This window comes from Gadus macrocephalus, chromosome 14, assembly GCF_031168955.1.
Source record: "Gadus macrocephalus chromosome 14, ASM3116895v1".
NCBI classification, from domain to species: Eukaryota; Metazoa; Chordata; class Actinopteri; order Gadiformes; family Gadidae; genus Gadus; species Gadus macrocephalus.
The window spans coordinates 12256405-12278657 of record NC_082395.1 but is presented as its reverse complement, the minus strand read 5'-3'; the positions used below and the strand labels follow the sequence as shown (position 1 = coordinate 12278657).

Below are 22253 nucleotides of genomic sequence, written 5' to 3'. Positions count from 1 at the left end.
TTTTTGATCCATCCAAATTGTGTGAGGAAGGACAGTTCGAGAAATGATAAGTGTGTGTGCACACTTCAATGCATCCATGTTTTGGAGACGTTTGTTTTTTAGTTAGTTTTCCTGTTCAATAACTAAAAGTAGGCTTTAACTTTTTCAGAGGAAGTTGGTATCAATTACAACTGCACAAATCAAATGATCGTTGGCTTGCAGAACAGACTGCTATTGAGATTTAGAATGATATAATAATAATATTCGACATATTTGGTTGATATCCTCTCTTCCAAAAAAGTGTCCATTGTTATCTGAAGCCTGCTCAGTCACTTGCTGTACACAGTACACCCAGAATTTTCATTCAAATATTAAATACACGATTTATTCAAACTGAATTGAGGATTTCACTTCCATTTTGCATATTGCATTGCCAATTGCACTTAGAATTGCCAATTGCAAAATACACTGCTATTGGAGATGCAGACAAACTTCCATATGTCTCTTGAGTCTATTCATGTTTTTTTTTTTATTATTAGTAGGCATAACTTTATAACATATTTTGCCCTTGTTTAAACTGTGAAATAGTTGCTCATGAGTTAATTATGAGACCATTAATAACAACCACCATGTAAGGACATCCTGGGAAGGAGCCTGTTTAGGCCGAAGCGTGATGCTCCGCTGAGAGGGGGAGGCGGAGCAGAGAGCCCCAGTCAGAGCAGCTTCGGCCTGGGCTCTGCAGATGCCGTCCCTGGGTAACGGATCTCACCAGGCTGGAGCCTCTCTGGGATTCAGATTGACTCAGATTGAGAAAAAGCTTGCAGGCATCTGGCAGGACCAGCTGGCCAGATAGCAGGGGGAGAGAAGGGGGGGGGGGGGGGGGTGATACGGAGAGAATAGGGGGGAGAGAGAGATAGAGATTTATTCCCATGGGGGGAGTGTGACAGCTTCAGCCAGGCTGGCCGTCATTAATATTTATTAATACAGACCAAACTCAGTCAGACTCAGGTAAACTCCCCGCATACAACACACACACACACACACACGCATAGTACACAGTACACACACACTTGCTCACTCAATCACACCCACGCATGCGCACAAACGCACACCCATATAGACATACAGATATGCACACAAATATATACACACAAACTTAGAGACCGCAGTACACACACAAAGCAGTACACACACAGATAGCAGTAGACACACACACACACACACTAAGAGACAGCAGTACACACAATACACACACAGTACATATGCCTGCACAGTATACACACACAAAGGCCTTGAGACTGCAATGCACACACACTTTATTGAAATAAGTGTGTGAGAAAAGCACACATACTCACATTTGCATTCACTAGATTTTCAACAGGTTTTCTTTGCCTTCAAGAAATTGAAGGCAATGAAATTGTAATTTCATTGCGGTTTGCTGTACAACTAGCGTCAGTGGTGAATACGGTTGAAATAATTACAAAACAGCCAGGAGCCTCAGAATGGTAAGGCTGACAGAATTCCCACTAAGCATTCATTTGCTGTGTCTTGTTTCATTAAATAAATACATGTGTTGCTCTGGGCTGGATAGGGAGAAGAGAGTGGAACTAGGATACATCCCAAAGCTCGGATAATACATTATCCTACTGTTGAGCGAAAGCGAGAAGGGTGTGCACAGATAAAGATAACTTGGCAGGAAAACAATAAGAACAACATCTGAAAAAAAACATGAACATGTGATCACCCAACATTTCTTTCTGTCCATCTCTCTCTTCTCTTCGCTCGCTCTCTCTCTGTTGCTTGCCTTCTCAGTCCATCTCTCATGGTCGGTATCTGGCTCTATCTTTTGCTCTAAAACGGTCTTTGGATGTCTCTCTCTTGCTGTTAATCTAGCCATCTCTCTATATCCTTCGTTTCCTATTAGACTTTATCTCTCTATCCCTCCCTCCTCTCTCTCTCTCTCTTCAGTCTGTCAAAGAAAAAAAGTATATAGTGTCTATCCCTCTATCACTCTCTGTGTCTCTCTATCACCCTGCCTCTCCCTGTCATCCCTGTCTGGCTCACATTGGAGATTAAAAGAGTTGAGAGCTTTCTCTCTGGCTCCCTCCCTCCCTCCCTCCCTCCCTCTCTCCAGCAGCGGTTTCAGTCTTAAAGTGCCTCTCTCTCTGCCACCCCTTCTCTCCTCTATTGAAACAGGAGGAACCCAGGGAGGGGGATAGCAGGGCGGTCATCTTTAATCAGTGGTGGGACTCTGCAGTCACACCGAGGCTGCCCCATCCCCGGGCCCCCGTCCTGCCTTAGATCAGGGCTGATGTGGCAGCTACGCAGAGCAGCTGATGTCCCCCATAAGTGGACAGAGAAACAGCAGCCCATATAGCAGTAGTGGAGGACATAAGTGGACAGAGAACAGCAGCCCATATAGCAGTAGTGGAGGACATAAGTGGACAGAGAACAGCAGCCCATATAGCAGTAGTGGAGGACACAGCTCTCCTATTTAATCCTCAGCAAAGCCCTCACTCCTACTTCTCTTCACTCCTCCTTCTCTTCACTCTCCTGTTCCTACTCTCTCCTCCTGCCTCGGCTGTTCTGCCCTACCACTGCTCAACTTTTCCGTCCTTCTTCACCTCCTCATCTTCCTCCTGCTGCTCCTCCTCCTCCTCCCCCGCCTCTCAATCCTGTTCCTCCATCGCCCTCATACCAGGATAAGTTCAGGGGAGGTTAAATGCACTAGTGTGCGCCCAGTCTAGAGCATAGAGCCAGCTGTTGGTGCTGTGCAGCAGGTGGTAGATGGTGAGTGACCCGGTCTATAGAGGGTGCTGTGATCAGCCCTGAAGAGAGGGAACGGGACAGAAAGAGCATTGAATCATCCGGGCAGTTTAAAACCAGAACATACTGAAATACTGAGTCCAACCCTGGAAAGACCTCACCAAAATAATTCAGAGGATGTTATCAATATGGCTTGGAATATATTCGCTGGATATCGTTCCTGACCCCAAAACTGCATAAAAAAAAAACATTATCTCTTAGGGATTCCATGGAGGAACCTGACACATGTTACTTTTTCATTGGAAGGCGTTTGTATTTGATTAGGATTTTATTGGCTTTAGAGCATACAATGATGAAGTAACCAGAGCTGCATAGTATTGCATGACAGTACACACACAATCTATATAGACTACAATAATAATAACCATGGTATTTGATGAGAATATAATATTAGCTCAAAGGAAAACATTTTTGTTTGAGTGGCGATGGAGGCTCTACATCAGACTAAATAGGTTGCGGAAAATGGTCTAAGGTAATGGTGCTTTAGTTGATGACAAGCAGAGCGGGGTTGACTTATGTGCACTTCAGCTTGATACCAATGCTCTCTCCCCATTTAGGCTGGCATGACCATTATGATGTGGGAATGCCTCAACCATTCAAATATGTAATAAGCAGGGCTCCAGACTAACATGTTCTACTGATGGCACTGATGCCACCAACTGTTGGACCCCTTACAAATTTGGTTGCACCCCTTTTGAGGTGCTTTGTCCCGATATTGGCATGTCCTTTGTCGCGTACCTTCTGTCCATCCAAAGTGGTAGAATATGCAACCATTTTGTTGGCCATCTTGAGCCCTGAATAAGACAATAATGTTCCCACCACTCTGTTGAGGGCCTCCACCGCCTTGACAGACTAAACTATAGCTCCGATAATAGCATCTTAATCACTTAGGTTGTGGAGGCAGAGAGCTTAATAAACAAGAACAATCAGGAATGAGCTGCTATGAGACTTCTAATCTATGAAGATAAAAAGATGTATGTGGTCGACACTGTGTGTGTGTGTGTGTGTGTGTGTGTGTGTGTGTGTGTGTGTGTGTGTGTGTGTGTGTGTGAAAGCACAGTGTGGGTGGGACTGTTTGTCAAAGAGTTTCTTTGTGTGTTTCTGCATACGACAGTCCTAACAGGCACACATATATGCACACACCCATGCACACACAAACCCGGGAGCGGTGGCAGCCGGCGTTAACTCTGGGCTGACAGGTGGTTGGTGTGTCCCTGAGCGTTCCCCTCCTCTGCAGTCTGCTGGAATCACCTGATCCGTCACCCAGCTCAGGTGTCAAGGTTAACCCTCACCCCCCCCCCCCAACCACACCTCTGCTTTTACTCCCTAAATATATGGCATGACCCACCAAAAAATAAACACATTCATAAATAGTCCCTCGGAGGCTGGGTCTGCGGCACCACTCATATGATCTGGTCCAGTGTTTCCAAACCTTTCATCGTTGGTAACCCCATGGTTTTGTCAAGGACACCATCATCTACTAATATGTATTTATTATCATTTACCATTTTTCTTATTTTTTAATGGGACTAGAAGTATATTATACTATTATCATTTTGCATCGTTATTAATATTTTAGTGGATTTGGAGCTTATCTTGTTATATGATCATTTAGCATCATTATTAATATTGTAGTGGAACAGCAACTCATATCATATGAGTTATAAATTAGCATCATTACTAATATTTTTTAGGGGTTAATATTATACTTTCCTTAAGTGCGAGGTATTTTATTGTTTTTTGTTTTTTATTGTTTTATATATATATATATATATATAAGTAGTATTTAATATAAGTAGTATTTAATATAAGCGACACACCCCAGAAAATGTTAGTCTTGAGTCTACACATAATAATACCTTTAATCGTACCTAGGCCTAAACTCTGCAATCTCTTGGTCGGCCGTACCTGGAGGATGCATGTGTCCTCCTAAACCTCTTCCAACTATATATACTGCATACTGGAATACAAAAAGTATATCACAGGGTCATCTAAAAAATCGAATTATGTGCAGATACAGTTATGTGCAATGGTCAAAGTGTCCTAATTAATATTTAATAGTGCTTAACATGGAGAAAGGGGAGGTCTTATTATATTTCTGCTCAATATATTTAACATTTAACAAAAAATAACAAATCGATATTCTCCTTGATAGCTAACCACGAAGCACTTAGGACCTGCCCCACAGGTCGGGAATCATGTATCTAGTGGGTGTGTATTGTCCGTGAACTCTGAACTCTCACCTCTGGTGTGAAGAGTCCTCTATGGTCAGGTGTGTGTGCTAAGCCCTGGGGTGTCAGCAGGTGTGCCTGTCGATGTGTTGGAGAGCGTCAGCCAAGCAACGGGTTCCCAACGTTCCTTGTAGGAAACAGAGGACATTTCACTCTTGGCTCAGCAGCTGTGTGTGTGTGTGTGTGTGTGTGTGTGTGTGTGTGTGTGTGTGCGTGTGTGTGTGTGTGTGTGCGTGTGCGTGCGGGTGTGTGATGTCTTTGTGCGTGTGTGTGCGTGCGTGTGTAGTACGTGCGTGAAATATATCGGCCTGTTAGACGCTTGGCTGACTTTCAAATCACCTGTCAGTAATGCGTGCCCTGCCTTCTCCTCCCTCGCCATGGCAACACTCGAGAGTCAGTGACACTTCCGCCACCCCCTGATTGTCTTAGTGTGTTTTTATTGATTTTATCTGAAGAGTCATTTATATTAATCCCAAACAGGAAATTCATGCATCCCAGTAGAGAACACCAAACAGGATCAGACATTGAAAATACATTTCCATTAGAGTAAAGCCTAAATAAATTGAACATGTATCCTTATTCATATTTCAATAAAAAATGTGTCGCTTTAGTTGGCCAGGGCACCATAACATGAAGCTACAACATAGATAGAAGACAGCCCCAATAAATTGCATCCAAACAACATACAGTGCGATAGCAGCATAATAGTGAGGGGGTACTAATTATAACAAAATGGAAATATTTCTGAAAATTTTGCCTGCTTGTTTTTTTCCAGAAAACGAGGAGACGGGGGTGATGGACAGCCTGCTGGAGGCTCTGCAGTCTGGGGCCGCCTTCAGGGACCGCAGGCGGAGAGCCCCCAGACCCAGAGGTCAGTGTGGGGGCTGACCCCTGCACACATGCACTCACCCACACACATACATGAGCACATACACACTCGCACACATACTCACACATAAGCGCACACATACTCACACATAAGCGCACACATACTCACACATAAGCGCACACATACTCAAACATAAGCACACACACCCGGCGCTCTCTGAGTGTGTGGCTGTTGTTTTCAGATCAAAAGATCATCAGTCCCGGCTCCTTCAGACAGGTCCTGCGACCCGTCCCGCCTGGTAACAACGGTAACCCCTCGATACCTTATCCCGATAATACTAATGCCTTTAATCCTTCCTAAACGCAAGCGCTCTGCAATCTCTGGGTCCGCCTCAACTGGAGGATGCATGTGTCCTTCTGCATGCGCAGCTCCCAAGCCTCTTCCAACCATATGAATATGTCTCTTGCCTGTCAGCTGACTTTACAAAATACAGCTCTGATCTCTGTGACCTTGTGGTTGAGAAATTATCAGCAAATAACCTGTGTGTGTGGATGAATATAAATGTGTGTGTGTGTGTGTGTTGATGAATATATGTCTGGATAAACAATATCAGTATGTGTGCATATGTGGGTGGGTCTGTGTGTGTGTTTGTGTGTGTGTATATGCGCATGCATTCATGCGTGTGTGTGTGTGTTTGTGTATGCATACATGCGGGTTCATGTGTCTGCTTTGTTTCGAGCATCTTCTGACAACCCAGTGATTATCCCTAATGTTAAACAATTGAATTAAGACACACCCGACCACGGCCTCGTAGCTGTTGTGAGGATAAACACGCGTAGATCAGAGGTCCTCAAGCTTCATTAGCGGCAGCCACTTAGAACATTCCGCTGTTACTGAATCAAGATCTGGTCCGAGGTGGATGATAAACCGTTACCTCTCTCCTCCACCCCTCCCAAATTCCTCTCTGTTCTCCTCTAGCCCACGCACCTCTTCTCTGTTCTCCTCTAGCCCACCCACCTCCTCTCTGTTCTCCTCTAGCCCACCCACCTCCTCTCTGTTCTCCTCCTCTAGCCCACCCACCTCCTCTCTGTTCTCCTCTAGCCCACCCACCTCCTCTCTGTTCTCCTCCTCTAGCCCACCCACCTCCTCTCTGTTCTCCTCTAGCCCACCCACCTCCTCTCTGTTCTCCTCCTCTAGCCCACCCACCTCCTCTCTGTTCTCCTCTAGCCCACCCACCTCCTCTCTGTTCTCCTCCTCTAGCCCACCCACCTCCTCTCTGTTCTCCTCTAGCCCACCCACCTCCTCTCTGTGCTCCTTCACCCTAAGACTTATCTTGAATGACACGAGAGAGAGAGAGAGAGAGAGAGAGAGAGAGAGAGAGAGAGAGAGAGAGAGAGAGAGAGAGAGAGAGAGAGAGAGAGAGAGAGAGAGAGAGAGAGAGAGAGAGAGAGAGAGAGAGAGAGAGAGAGAGAGAGGAGCAAAGTGGGGTGGAGGTGGTGGTGGGGGGGGGGGGGGGGGGGGGGGGGGAGAGGAGAGGAGTATGTCTTTCCAAGAGAGAAGATAAAACCAGAGCCACTAGGTGGGTTGCACAAACCCAATCCAGGGGTATTTTAAGGGACTGTGTGTGTCCATGTCTGTCATGACTGTGATCCATCCCACTCCCGACTGCTCTCGGGTAATAGCGCTGCAGTGTTATATATCTCCCTCCACCACGCCGCTGGGGGGGGTGGTGGGTTACTGTGGGGTGGGACAGGGGTCTCCCTCCCCCCTGCCAGCTGCTTCAACATCGGCCCTCTTCACTAATAAAGCTCCAGCTTCAGACTGTCACTACAGGCCTCGCCCCATGGTCGCCAGCCTCCCTCCCTCTCTCCACACTTCTCCCCCCAAAACAAACCCAGCTAATTAGCTCTCTGTGGCCAGGCTCAGATACCAGTTCATCCCCTCGCCCTGGCCATCCATCTCTCCCACCCCCCCCTCCCATCTCCACCCTCTCTGCCATCTGCCCCTTAAATAACACTGGTCGTCGTCCCCCAGTCCCGCTGCTGTTAGGGGCCCTCCCTCTACATAATGACCTGTTATCTCTCTCTCTCTCTCTCTCACTCTCACACACTCTCTCACTCTCTAGCTGTCTTTCTTCACCTGTCTATCGCTTTCACCATAACCGTCTCACTGTCTTTTTCTCTTTTTTCCCCTCTCTCTCTCTCATTTTTTCACCACCCCAAATCTTTCTATGTCCCTCTCTCTATCCAAGTGAATGTCTCCGGTCATAATTCCCCTTCCTAGTTCAAGTTAAAGTAGGCTTGAACTCCCAGAATGGGCATTGTTTCCTGTATCCTCCCTCTACCACCTCCTCCTCCTCTTTCCCACTGCTCCTCCCTCCTCCTCCTCCTCTCCCCCCCCCCCCCCCCCGAACTAAACACTCCGTAATAATTGAGCTCCCGGGAGCTGCCTCAATCTAACCAAGCAGCAAAGAGACTTGAAACGGAAACATCTGTCAACGTAGCCACGGTAACAAGCGGCAGAGGGAGGGGTGGGGGGGTCAATGTGAACATGTGTGGCAGGGATAAACATTAGAGCAGCAGCCAAGGAGCCCATCCTCCGAGACATCCAGACTATTGAAAAGCCAGGCTGTATAGGCTGATTCTGTATAGGCTTATGCTATGGGCTGATGCTGTATAGACTGATGGATGCTGTGTGGACTGATGCTGTATGGACTGATGCTGTATGGACTGAGGCTGTATGGACTGATGCTGTATGGACTGATGGATGCTGTATGGACTGATGCTGTATGGACTGATGCTGTATGGACTGATGGATGCTGTATGGACTGATGCTGTATGGACTGATGGATGCTGTATGGACTGATGCTGTATGGACTGATGGATGCTGTATGGACTGATGCTGTTTGGACTGAGGCTGTATGGACTGATGCTGTATGGACTGATGGATGCTGTATGGACTGATGCTGTATGGACTGATGGATGCTGTATGGACTGATGCTGTATGGACTGATGGATGCTCTATGGACTGATGCTGTTTGGACTGAGGCTGTATGGACTGATGGATGCTGTATGGACTGATGCTGTATAGACTGATGGATGCTCTATGGACTGATGCTGTATGGACTGATGGATGCTCTATGGACTGATGCTGTATAGACTGATGGATGCTGTATGGACTGATGGATGCTGTATGGACTGATGCTGTATAGACTGATGGATGCTGTATGGACTGATGCTATATGGACTGAGGCTGTATGGACTGAGGCTGTATGGATTGATGCTGTATAGGCGGATGCTGTATAGGCTGATGCTGTATAGACTGCTTCTGTATAGTCTGATGATATAGGTTTATTCAGAAGGGCTGTTACTGTATATGCTGATTAAATACACGATGATGTAGACTGATGATATAGACTGACTTATGCAATAGACCATGTGCTTCAAACTCAAAGGTTATTTATTATCTCAGAAATTGTCCAGTCATGTTTTCCTTTCCTAGCTCACAAACCAGACAAATCCGTGAGGTCATGTTTTATTTGCTCTGGCATATGTGTCGGGCCTGACTCCCATTCACACGGATTTCCAGCAGACCTAGACAGCGTGGGGCCAATGATAGCGTTTATCTAATATGGGACGTATTTGATCCAATGGCATTTTCTTAAACTACCAAGATGGTGGCCACTGATGTGTCACACGTTTTGATGCTTTGATTGGTAGTAGGCCTATCTAATTATGTTCGAAGGCATTTTGATCCGGACCAGTTTATGACGCCCTTTGGAAATCAAAAATGAACCGGGAGTTTCCAGATTAATAAGAATTAGTGAATGGTCTGGCGATGTCAAACCTTTCTTTTCCATGGTCCTCTCTGAATTCAGTGTTTCAGCTAAGTATTGCATTGCAACTCAATACGTTTGTTTTGCAGCAAACTTAGGATCCTCCACGTCAGCTGGGAGGTCTGTAAACAGCCTGAAAGTGTTGCATCTTGAAGTCAGCAAAACGCTCATCAGATTCCTGCAGTGGGTTTTCAATAGCCGTGGCATATTCATCACCACTGAATGTTGTGCCACCCTCCACAAGAGATAGGCATGCTGGAAAATGTTTATTCGCAGAAAGCTGCATTTTCCAGAACCAGGTTTCATAAACTGGTGTGATGAGCTGACCAAGACCCTGAAGCTTCAGGTTAAGTATGCATTTTGGATGAAATTCAGGAACATCCACTCTGCCATCTTCCATCAATCTATTCCCCTCTGCTCTTAATGCAGGAAATCTCTTCAGGACTTTTCCATTGCTGAGCCAGCATCCCAGTAAAGTAAAGTACATTTACTTAACCGTAATTTTGCCTACCCATTGTAATGGAGACTTTGCAAGACAACAGACATGACATTTTGGTATTTCAAGCATTTGCTGTACAGTACCCGTTGCTGTATAATGCATTGCAGAACCACTGCTCGATCCGCTTGTTTCTCCTCTAGCTTTCTTTCTACCAGCTCTACAAGTCCATTTCTTTGCCTGTCATGAACGGGGCTCAATCAGTTGTATTACCTACCCTCCTTGTTCCATTGCAAACCATTGCGCTCAATCGCGCCGCGCAGCTGCTGAAATAAATCCTTGGTTGTGGAACGGATGTACGTTAAACGCAAACTCAGGAACTCTTCTGTCACATCGAATAGATCATAAATACCCTTGATGAAAATCACTAGTTGCGCATTGTCAGTTATGTCTGTGCCTTTGTCAAGCACCACAGAGTCTGCAGTAAAACCTCTAGCTTGGTTTCATAACTGATCATAAATGTAACTTGATAACTCGCTAATCTGATCTGCCACTTAGTTTGCTGATAGTGGTACGGTTGAACACACTCTCCTTTTGGGACATAGAATATCAGCAGCTTGAAACATGTAATTCCTCACAAACTGCCCTTTGGTAAATGGCTTCCCTGCTTTGGCGATTAACTCCCTCACCACATAACTTACTTCAACTGCAGCATCAGCATCCTCCTTGGCTTTATTTAAAATCCATTGCTGAGCCGTTAGCCCTCGCTGTAGCTGCCGGCTACTTTCTTCCTCACGTCTCCCTGATACTTCTCATACTGTTCTTTGTGATTGGTCAAGTAATGACACTTGAGTTTATATTCCTTTTAGAATGGCAGGTACATTCCTTGCATATCAGGCAGGTACAATTTCATTGAACTCCACAAAAAGGTTATTCAACGTCCATCTTTCTTGAAACTCTGAATTCATCATTCACTATACTATTCAATTTAGATAGAGAGAGAACACAGGAGCCCCAGAACCTTCTCGATTCGTAGAAAGAATTGCTTCTAATTTGCTGCACCTTTGACTCACACCCTTGAGCATTTGTGCTTCAAAAAAAACAAACCGTATAAGAAGGGTTAGTACAAATTGGTATGAAACAACTAGAAAATTATTATTAAATAATGGAAGATGTTAAGATTGTCTGACCTACAAAAGCAAACCCCTTTATCAGACAAAGTTGTAGGCAAAACAATAGCAGTACAACAGCAAGACACTTTTTCTTCTATTTGTTTTTAATAATTACATTTAGTCGTCTATATGTTTGAAAGTTGCGATTATGATAGTAAAAAAGACAACTAAATAGTATTTTGTTGGAATATCCACGTCAATTAAGTTAAATCAATATTACTCCTCGTCTTCATCATCGTTATTATCTAGTACGAACGGATTAATCTCTATCCCTTCATTGGTGACGTTTACAGAACTCCCAGGCGGGCTGAAGTATTTGCATGGGGAAATTGCAAATACTGCAATCTGCCTTTTGTTGTTTTTGTAAGTTTCTGCAATATGTACACTTTATCTCAGAAACAGAGCATGATGAGCCAAGCTACTTTGGCAAAACATAAAACATAACTCCAGTTCATTTTCAGTCACAACTCAAATTGTAGTTACTACGGTTTGCCTTTGTAGAACAGTATAGACTGCTGCTACAGACTGATTTTAAGGATGTCTGATGCATAGACTGTCTGATGTATAGACTAACCTATGAAAGACTCTGCACTTCAGACTGCCTGCTCTATAGCCTTTATGATATGTAGACTACCTTATACTAGACTGATGGTATAGTCTGTCTAATGTGTAGACTAGCTGTTGCCAAAGCATGTCCGATGTGTAGCCTGTCTAAGGCAGATCTGACTGATGCTATAGATAGAATGATGCTATAGCATGTCTGAAGTATAGACTATCTGATGCTATAGACTGATGCTATAGCCTTTCTGATGAGTAAACTATCTGATGCTATGGAATGATTCTGTAGCCTGTCTGATGGGTAAACGATCGGATTCTGTATGACTGATTCTGTAGGCTGTCTGATTTATAGCCTGTCGTATGAATTGACTGCATAGTGTAATTCTAAATCATGTGTACCTCAGGGACTTTAGCAAACCTCTCTCTCATATTCCATCCTGTGTTGTCTTAGCCGCATGGACGCCATTTCCTCACCTCCGAGCGCATGTTGCTTCCTGTCTTAATCCCATTCTCAACCCATCTCTTTCTTTCTTTCTTTCTTTCTTTCTTTCTTTCTTTCTTTCTTTCTTTCTTTCTTTCTTTCTTTCTTTCTTTCCCCCCAATGTGTGTGTGTGTGTGTGTGTGTGTGTGTGTGTGTGTGTGTGTGTGTGTGTGTGTGTGTGTGTGTGTGTGTGTGTGTGTGTGTGTGTGTGTGTGTGTGTGTGTGTGTGTGTGTGTGTGTGTATCCATCTCCAGGGTTCTGATGGTGTGTGTGGCCAGCCTTGTGCTGCGGTCCTGTGGCTTTTGGTCTCCTCCACACTGTAAATTGGATTGGGCTCCGCAGTATGATGGATCGATGGTGGTTAGCCACACAGGTGTTAGTAGACTTATTGAATCTATAGAGCAGTCGTAGCCTTTTAACTGGCTCCCCCTAGAACCTGCACACAACCCCCTGCTCTTTTCTGTACACCTCTACAGCCCTGGAGACTGCACCAGGAGCAGGAGCAACGCTTAAGACTCAGCCCACGTTGTCCTCTAAGGTCGCGCTCACTGGAAATAGCCAGACAGAGAGAGGGAGAGAATGAGAGAAAAGGGGGAGAGCGAGGGACAGGCGACGAGTTAGAATGAGAGGGACAGAGGGAGAGCGAGAGAATACAAGCCAGAGATTGAAGTTGAAATGAAAGTCATAGAAAAGTACAATTTTAAAAATGTAACGTAATTTCCTCCCTCTTCAACTACCCCTCGTCTCCCCTCCTCACTCTCTTGATGCTATTTGTGTCTCTGTTCCCCGCAGCAGTCATCAGGGCTGCTTGTGGAGGCCCATCCAGTGGAGCACCGTCCCTAATAATCTAATGTCTGTTTGAACACAAGGGCACATTGTGTGTCTTGATTATAATTTCCATCTTTGATTGTCAAACATAATCCAATACTGTGTTGGGCGGTAGTGTATTACGTGGATATGAAACTAGTACTGTGTCAATCAGTCTGCATAGTGACAGCCCAACACCATCGTTTCCCAATAGTGACAGACCCAACACCATCGTTTCCCTATAGTGACAGACCCAACACCATCATTTCCCTATAGTGACAGACCCAACACCATCATTTCCCATAGTGACAGACCCAACACCATCATTTCCCATAGTGACAGACCAACACCATCGTTTCCCATAGTGACAGAACCAACACCATTGTTTCCCTTATGCCGCGTTTTCACTGCAGGGTGCAGAACGGATCGGATCGCAAAGGTGCGGTAGGGACGGGGCGGTATAGCCCAGCTCAGTTCCGAGGTCGCGTTTCCACTGCCGACAGTACCCTTTGTGGTAGGCCGGATGTCGATCGCCGCGGCAGCTACGTAAACATCGTAAAAAACGTCTTCCTCCCCAAGAATGCAGACGAACGTCTCCACCTCCTTGTTCGCCCAAGCAAGCGTTTTACGCGACAAGTTAATTGTAAAGTATAATACCTCGAGGCTACTGTTCGTTTGTTTTTATCCCCGCGTCACCCGGAAGTGACGATTCTGTCGACCAATCAACGGAGGGGGGGTGTAGCTAGAATTTCACGGGACCCTTTCAGGCGTCTCGTCTCGTTTGCGGTACCCCAACGGAGGAGTCCCGAGAACGGGGCCGGAACGGGTACCGCAAAGTCCGGGTCACGCCCACTTATGGCGATGGAAACGCGACCCGACCCGCACCTTTGCGATCCGATCCGTTCCGCACCCTGCAGTGGAAACGCGCCATTAGTGACAGACCCAACACCATCTTTCCCTTAGTGACAGACCCAACACCATCGTTTCCCGTAGTGACCGACACCTCCAGTTTCAGTTGATACACTCAGACAACAGTTTCCATAGTTACAAACTGACACCACCTGATTTTAACTGTGTACACTTCAGGGCAATCCAGGGTTAACCCGATATTTGAAAAACCAAATCATCTTGTTCGATTTGAATTCAGACATTAGAACATTATTCAAAGACTTCAATACAACTTTGACACCTTCTGTTTGGTGTAAAAATCTGCAAGACTGACAGAGCTGATGTCAAAATGTTGAAGATACCATCTGTATGGGAGCACTGTAAACAAACTGCTGCTGATAATAATAATAGTATTTTTCGAGGGTTCTCTCTGGGATTTTTTTTCACATTTTGTCTCGCCCACTGATTTGCGGCTATAGCAATTTGTTGTGGTGATCAGGCATTTTAATGATGAATGGTTTTCCTAATGAATTAATTTAGCAGATAATAAAACAAGGCCAAAACATTAGAAAAAAGCTCTTCCTATTAATATTAACAAGTTGGTAATTTGTAATGAATGGATGAACATGAATGGAACAGTACTGTGTTTTCTATTTGTTTTGTACTTGTGAATTGCGCTAGTGCTCTGCAAAACCTTTCACAATGGTCATACCAATTTTGGTTTTGTCATCATTGGAAATACTCTCAGACTCTGGAAGCCGTGTGTCTTCGGAAGCCTTAACACAAGTTTTCTTGTGGGGTTTAAGTTTTGTTATGCGTTTCACAGCTTGCGGACGCAACACCAGATGTCAAACACGGCGGATGCAAAGTAAGAAGTCTGAACTGAATTAAGCATGCACTGATCTTGGAGAAGTTTGCAACTGATGATTTTATATCCAGTTGTATTTAGTTTCCAATTTTATCAGGCATGAGCTCTGGCTTTGTCTCTGTCTACATTGTGTCATTTCATATGCCAGAATACTATAACCTAGCCTACTATGACATAGCTGATCATGAATTCAAATAATGAATACATAGGCTTGATATGTAGGATAAATATAGAGAGCTCCAAATAATGGGCAGCCTTCAAAATTCTGACAGAGACGGCTCGAGCAGCCTCATTGGTTCAGGTAGCCCATCTGAGGGTAGCTCAGTTTGCCAAAACGCCAGCTCCGTGTCATTCAGGCAGGGAATGTTATGCACTGGGAATACAGATTTATCCTTGGTTATGTTGATTTTATTTAATGAAAAAAAAAAAATGTATGATTATCCAAAGCCAGTATTCAGGCCTGCCCTAGTACACATATAGTTTGATCCATTGTAAGCACACATAGAGAACACTCACGCTCTTCCTTGTCTGTATTTGTCCCGGATATTTTTTTGTTTCTCAGACGTCGTTGCTGGTGAATGAAATGAGGAGCAGAAAACTGCAGTCGTGTTGTTATAAACTTATCCATGTTAGCTACTGATAAAGCCTGTCAAGGTGGAAGATTGTTATTCTAGTGCTCTGTAACATCCATTCCTAACCCCTCTTTCTCTCTTTTCCCCCATTTCTCTCTGTCTCTTTCTCATCCATTCCTAACCGCTGGAGCACTTTCATTACACAGACAGATGATGGCCAGAGAGCTACTCTTGTTTAACATTAATAACCCCCCCACACACACACACACACACACACACACACACACACACACACACACACACACACACACACACACACACACACACACACACACACACACACACACACACTCTGAAACAAACACACACACACTGAAACAAACACACACACACTGAAGCAGACACACTCCCACCCAACCACACAAACATACTCTTAAACACACATGCACACACACAGGCATAGACTGAAACACACCCACCCACGCATTGAAACACACACGCAGTGCAACCGATACAAACTCACACTGGCACTCAAATCTCAGGATAGGCCACTAAAAACACACTTATGCACACACTACATGTAGCATTGGCAAACGTTGCAGCATTAGCAATTGCAGTATATTAATAGTAACCGTAATGGGTAGTGCAAGGGAATGTAAAGTGAGATAGACTACTACTGTAGATGGAATGAGGTGGAGAGAGAGAGGAAGACTATACGGTAAGTGGAACGAGTTGGATAGAGTGGTTGAATAAACTGTAGGTGGAGAGATCGGGTGGACTATAGGTTGAGAGAGCTGGATAGACTAGAGATGGGTGAAAGATGGCGACAGAGCGAGGTAGACTATAGGGGAAAGAACTCGGTAGACTAAGGCCCAATCCCATTTCTACCCCTTACCCCTTCCCCTTACCCCTTCAAAACAAGGGGGAGGGGTAAGGGTAAGGGGTAGAAATGGGATTGGGCCCAAAAGAGTAAGAGATGGAGGCAGAGTGAGGTAGAAGTTATTGTTTCTGGTTCAGTTAACCAGGTGATCGAGACAGCATACAAGCATTGGGTGCGGCTGGATGTGTGTGTGTGTGCGGCAACTGGCTGGGCTAGAGGAGGTGCTAAAAAGGCCGTAATATCAATATGTGTGTCCGGGAACGTGAAGCACTTCCCCTTGCCTGTTAACCTGGTGTCCATCAACTCGGGGAAGAGAAGGGAGAGCCGGTGTGGGAGCTTACCCCGGTTACCATGCTACCTTTTTGTTGAACACCGTCAGTCTTTTCTAAAAGAAGGATGCTGATTGGATAGTTCAGTAGGCTAAAACAAACCATCTCCTGTTTCCGACCTGTAATTTGTAAAACGTGTTTGTTCCACAAGCATTTGAGGTGACGGAAGTTCTTCTCTTATAGGTGCTAGTGCTGATACTGCTAACAGATTGACGTCAATGTGGATGTTGTAATGGTGATCCCATGCATATGTTTGACTGTGTTTCCGCGCTGGGTGTATGATAGATGATATGGGAGGCGGTACGGGCTGTGGGCGTGTCTGGTGGAGGAAACGCAACCCTTTCCGCTCTGCTGCTCCTCGAGCCTCAGAGATACGAGGAGAGTGGAAACGCCACAGCCAATATCTCTGCCTGACTGCTCTAAGAAGGAACTTATTGATGAGAGAAGGGTCGCTATGCACACACACACACACACACACACACACACACACACACACACACACACACACACACACACACACACACACACACACACACACACACACACACACACACACACACACACACACACACACACACACACACACACACACACACACACACAGTTCGTGGGCGTGCAGAGTCTCAGGGCAAGAGCCACCTGTGTGCTCCTCTCCTGGTCCAGCCAGGGCCTAAGCCCCCGGTTTCCTTCAGATATCCACTTAGCTGGATTTCCCCGGGCCGTCTGTAATGGAGCCCGCCATTCGTGAAATGAAACGCAGGCGAGCCCTAGCCCTCTGACGGGGCGGCAGCCACAGGTGAGCTGCTAATCTGTGATCATTAGTCAGCCTGCAGCCACCAGATACCCCTCCACCTCCATCCCCTCTCTCCTCCTCCCCTCACTCACCCCCCTACCCCTCCTCTTCTCAACCCTCCCTCCTGCCCGCCTCTGATCCCTCTCCTCCTCATTCCCAAACTCCTCTCCACCACCCCTCACATCTCTACTCCTCTCACCTCTCCTCCCTCCTTTGGCCTGCTCTTCTCTCCCCTCCCCTCCCGCGCCCGCACACCTCCCATCCCTTTCTTTAATTTGCTCTTCTGCTCAGCCCTCCTTCCATCACTCACTGCTCCGGCCTTACTTCCCCTCTCCTCCCCCCGTCACACATCTCAAAGTCCTCCCGGACTAATCTCTTTCTTTTGTGCATGTTAAATTATTTCTCTGTCTGTGACCCGCTCTCGCTTTTGCTCCCTCTCTCTCCATCTCTGTCTCTATACTCTCTGTCACTGTCTCTCTCTCTCTTTTCTCTCTCTGTCTGTCTGTCTGTCTGTCTGTCTGTCTGTCTGTCTGTCTGTCTGTCTGTCTGTCTGTCTGTCTGTCTGTCTGTCTGTCTGTCTGTCTGTCTGTCTGTCTGTCTGTCTGTCTGTCTGTCTGTCTGTCTGTCTGTCTGTCTGTCTGTCTGTCTGTCTGTCTGTCTGTCTCTCTCTCTTCAAAAACCTGTTGTGTTGAGCGGTTCTGGGATAAGTTTTTCATCCCGATTTAAAATTAATACATTTTCACAACTGCCTGTTCTATTTACATTTTACACCAATATCCCACACACACACACACACACACACACACACACACACACACACACACACACACACACACACACACACACACACACACACACTGATATCCCATGATATCAGGTGTCATGGGGGGGGGGGGATTCTCGTTTCCTGGTCACTCTCTCTTTTTGTTTCTGCCCCCATCTGAAACTATTCTGTAGTAAAACACCACGAGAAACCTGTTCACACTCAATACTATTGACAAACAACAATTTGTTATCGCTGGACACTGGCAGTGTAACACAAAAACGCACACACAACTCAAGCTTTTACTCTCCATTCTCAGCCCTCCCTCCCTCCCTCCCCCATCTGTCCTCCTTCGCCTCCAGTGGTGCCATTGTTATGGTTACCTGGATGCCACTCAGGGAGTCTTTCACAGAAATGTCAGCTGGGAGGGTTGAGCAGGGCACACACACACACACACACACATACACACAGCTACTCTTGTGTTTGGACCCAGCAGCATCTGTCTGTCGAAACGCTGAACACACAGAAAGGAAAACAAGAACAAGCTTAAGATTTACATACCCCTCCCGCTCATCTTCACACCTCTCCCCTGGTCGTTCCTCCTCATCTATCCCCCGCCTCCCTCCTTCTCACCTCTTCCTCCACCTCCTGCCTCCTCCTTGCTTCTCAACCTCCCTGCCCTCCTCTTTCTTACCTCCCCACCACCTCACCTCCCATTCTCACCTCACCTCACCTCCTTCCCATCTCCACTCTATCCTCCCTCTCACTTATTCACCTCCCTCCTCCCCTCAACCTAGCTGTCCTCCGTGGCCCTTGAGATGACCCAGGTCTATACGACTGGGCCAGTAGTTGCTCCTCTCGTCCACAGATGAGGGACCGGCCTCGGGCTACAGGGTCTCTGTCTGATGCCTCATCCTCCCATAGCGGACCTGGTTCACAACATAGTCCACGGCCAGGGTCGGATCTGACTCATTCTCCTTGTTTGGCTACTTTGGCTGCTTGTTCACACACATTTACACTTTTCCATAACTCCACCTACACGCATACTGTGAAGCACACACTATCCTCTCATTCTCTACAACTCCTTTCCTCTATCCTTCTCGACTCTCCTTGATCCCTTTTTGTCACACCTTCTCTCCCCTCCTTGCCTCCTTCTCTTCTCTCCTTTTCTCCTTCTCTCTGCTCCTTGTCTTCTCCTCTCCTCTCCTTCTCTTCTCCTCACCTCCCCTTATCTCCTCTCTTCTCCTTGTCGTGCTTTGTAGCCTTGTCTCCAGCCCAGCTGAACGGGTGTTTTTATTAACTGCTTATTCACACAATGAACTGTTGGCACACATGCTGCCTGGCACACAGCTAAAGACACACAGGTGTGACTGCATGTTCTACTTGGAATATAGCGATAGCGAGCACACTGGCACATGTATGGGCGGCACTAGCTCAGGAGGTAGAGCGGGTTGGCTGGTAACCGCAAGGTTGCTAGTTCAATCCCCGGCTCCTCCTAGCGTGTGTCGAGGTGTCCCTGAGCAAGGCACCTAACCCTAACTGCTCCCGATGAGCTGGCTGTCGCCTTGCATGGCTGACTCCGCTGTCGGTGTATGAATGGGTGATTGTGTGGCAATATTGTGAAGCGCTTTGGGTGGCCACTGGTTACAGATAAAGCGCTATATAAATGCAGACCATTTACCACTTTTTATATGCCCAGTGCTTTTATTTGCTTTTGTCTTTCTTTCTCTACTCAGGGTCTGACCAGACAAGATCAGTCATAGAAAGTCACGTTGTAATGAGCGAATGTTTAACCACCAGAGGTGGGGGTAAGTCACTCATGTGCAAGACACAAGCAAGTCTCAAGTCATAACCTTCAAGTCTCAAGCAAGTCCCAAGTCACTGTGGTGAGAATCAAGCAAGTCACAAGTCAAGTCATTGCTCAGGTCAAGCAAATCACAAGTCAAGTCTGATGATCTAACCCAGCTTCCACATTTAAAAATCGGTAAAGAGAGTGGTTCATATGTTGAGTTTTATTTCAACATTAACAATAACTCAAACTATTCAAAACATTCCAAAACCATTATGTGAATAGGCCCAAAACTGAAGGCAGCTCTGTCCATCACAAATGTCCAGGTAGTGGTTCAACTGAATTTGGGGACTGGAACTTGAACCCTCTTAATCTTTTTTGCGGTATGCTGAGAACAGCCCAGTCCGACGCTCTGGCTCTGACGGTGTAATTTTACTTGAAAATTACTTGAAATCCTTATCATAACCCACTTACAGCCACTGAGTTAGAAGTAGCCTACTGACATTAAAATTAAACAAGTCAATAATCTGTGGAACGGGCAGGGCTCGAAAAACTCCAGCCAATGATTTTCAGAACCACCGAGTGGCATTGGACAGTAAGTACGTCAATCAAACGGTCGTACTGCACTCCCCCTCCCCCGCTCCCTGCGAGTGACCCCTTCGTGCACGTGCACATACTCAAAGCTCGTGACCCAGAGCAAGCTTCTGTTTGATGTTATCCTGCAGTAGCTACTGGAGCTAGCTAACTAGCTAATCCACATTTGGACCTAGCACTAGAAGACAAACCCAAACTCCAACCTAGCTAGCCTGGCTCATTCTCGCGCATCTGTGTTCGCGCTCGTGCGTGATTGCTCGTCCATGTACAGGGAATGGGTGGAGTCAGAGTCAGCGTTGAAGGAGAGGGGGTAGGACCATTTGAGTTGTGTGTTTTAAAAATCTGCTGGCATATCGCAATTCCCATATCCAACCTTTAATTATTTTGAGTCATCTGTCCCAAGTCTAGGTCAAGTCTCAAGTCATGAAGACCAAGTCAAAGTCAAGTCGAGTCAGTGTTAGTCAGTGTTAGTCAAGCAAGTCTCAAGTCCTCAAATTGGCGTGTGACTCGAGTCCCCCATGTCTGTTAACCACACAACCAAATTAGTTGGTGTCAGATTAATAGAAGACATATAAATCACACCAGCACCTTAACGCTATGGAACAGCAGAAAAACAAACATGGGAACATGAAGACACAGTCAGTGGGCTGGCATTAATTGAAAACGTTATTAATCATTAAATTAATCATGGCAGACCTGATGATAAGGGTCTGGATCCAGACGCTGCTGATTTGTGAACAAACCTTATTATCTGTTAGGAATTAATATATTTTAACAGCAAGCTAATTAGCCAGGCAAATTTGAATGGTAATTACACAGTGAGATGGAACAGACTTAATATGTTCCTCTGATGTTTTTATGCCCGGGTGCTTGTCCAAGAGCACGCATGACGCACGCGCATGAACGCAAACACTCATACCAACTCACTCCCTCAAAAAAATGCACATGCACATACACAAACACACTCACTTGTACACATGCACTCACATACATATGCAAACACGCACCCACACAGAGCCTTGTTTTATGTATTCTACTAATGACTAGAGCCCAACATAATGTGGTTAATCAGTAAGAATGGTATATCACCTGAGGGAGTTCCCCTTGTGTGCTAGATGTATGGGCTCCGGTGCCCCCTCACACCTATCCTGCCGGATGATTACACCCTTCTTAGTGTTTCAAACGACCTCTAAAGGCTGAGAATAGAAAGTCCGGTATGGGAGCAGGCACCTGAGGGCTCAATTAAACTCCATCAGACACGTATGGATAGGATGAAGGAGAGGGAGTACACACGTACCATAAAATAAAGTCTCTCTTTCTTTCTCGCTGTGTCTTGTTCTCCATCAGTCTTTTCCTTCTCTGTCTCCATCTCCATCTTCTCTTTCTCCCCCATCCATGTGCCTCCTCCATGTACTTTTTCTCTCTTTACCGCTATGTCCCTTGTTCCCTCTCTTTCTGTTTTCCCCTCAATCTTTCTCTCGTTTACCCTCTCTCACCTTGAATCTCTCTCTTCCACTCACCTTTTCTACCTTTCTGTCTCCCCACTCTGCTACCTCTCTATATCTCCCTTCCCCTCTGTCTTTCCTTTTCTCCTACTCTCTTTTCTCTGAATTAAATTTAAAG

General features: G+C 45.9%; 1 protein-coding gene across 1 annotated transcript in view; it reads left to right on the top strand.

Annotated features, from left to right (window-relative positions):
- Nucleotides 1–22253, top strand: part of LOC132472607 (protein diaphanous homolog 3-like) — a 234189-nt gene that overhangs the window by 166125 nt on the left and 45811 nt on the right. The window contains exons 26-27 of the mRNA XM_060072311.1: nt 5812–5907; nt 6107–6172. Of these exons, the coding sequence (XP_059928294.1) occupies nt 5812–5907; nt 6107–6172 (162 nt within the window). The remainder of the gene's footprint in view (nt 1–5811; nt 5908–6106; nt 6173–22253) is intronic.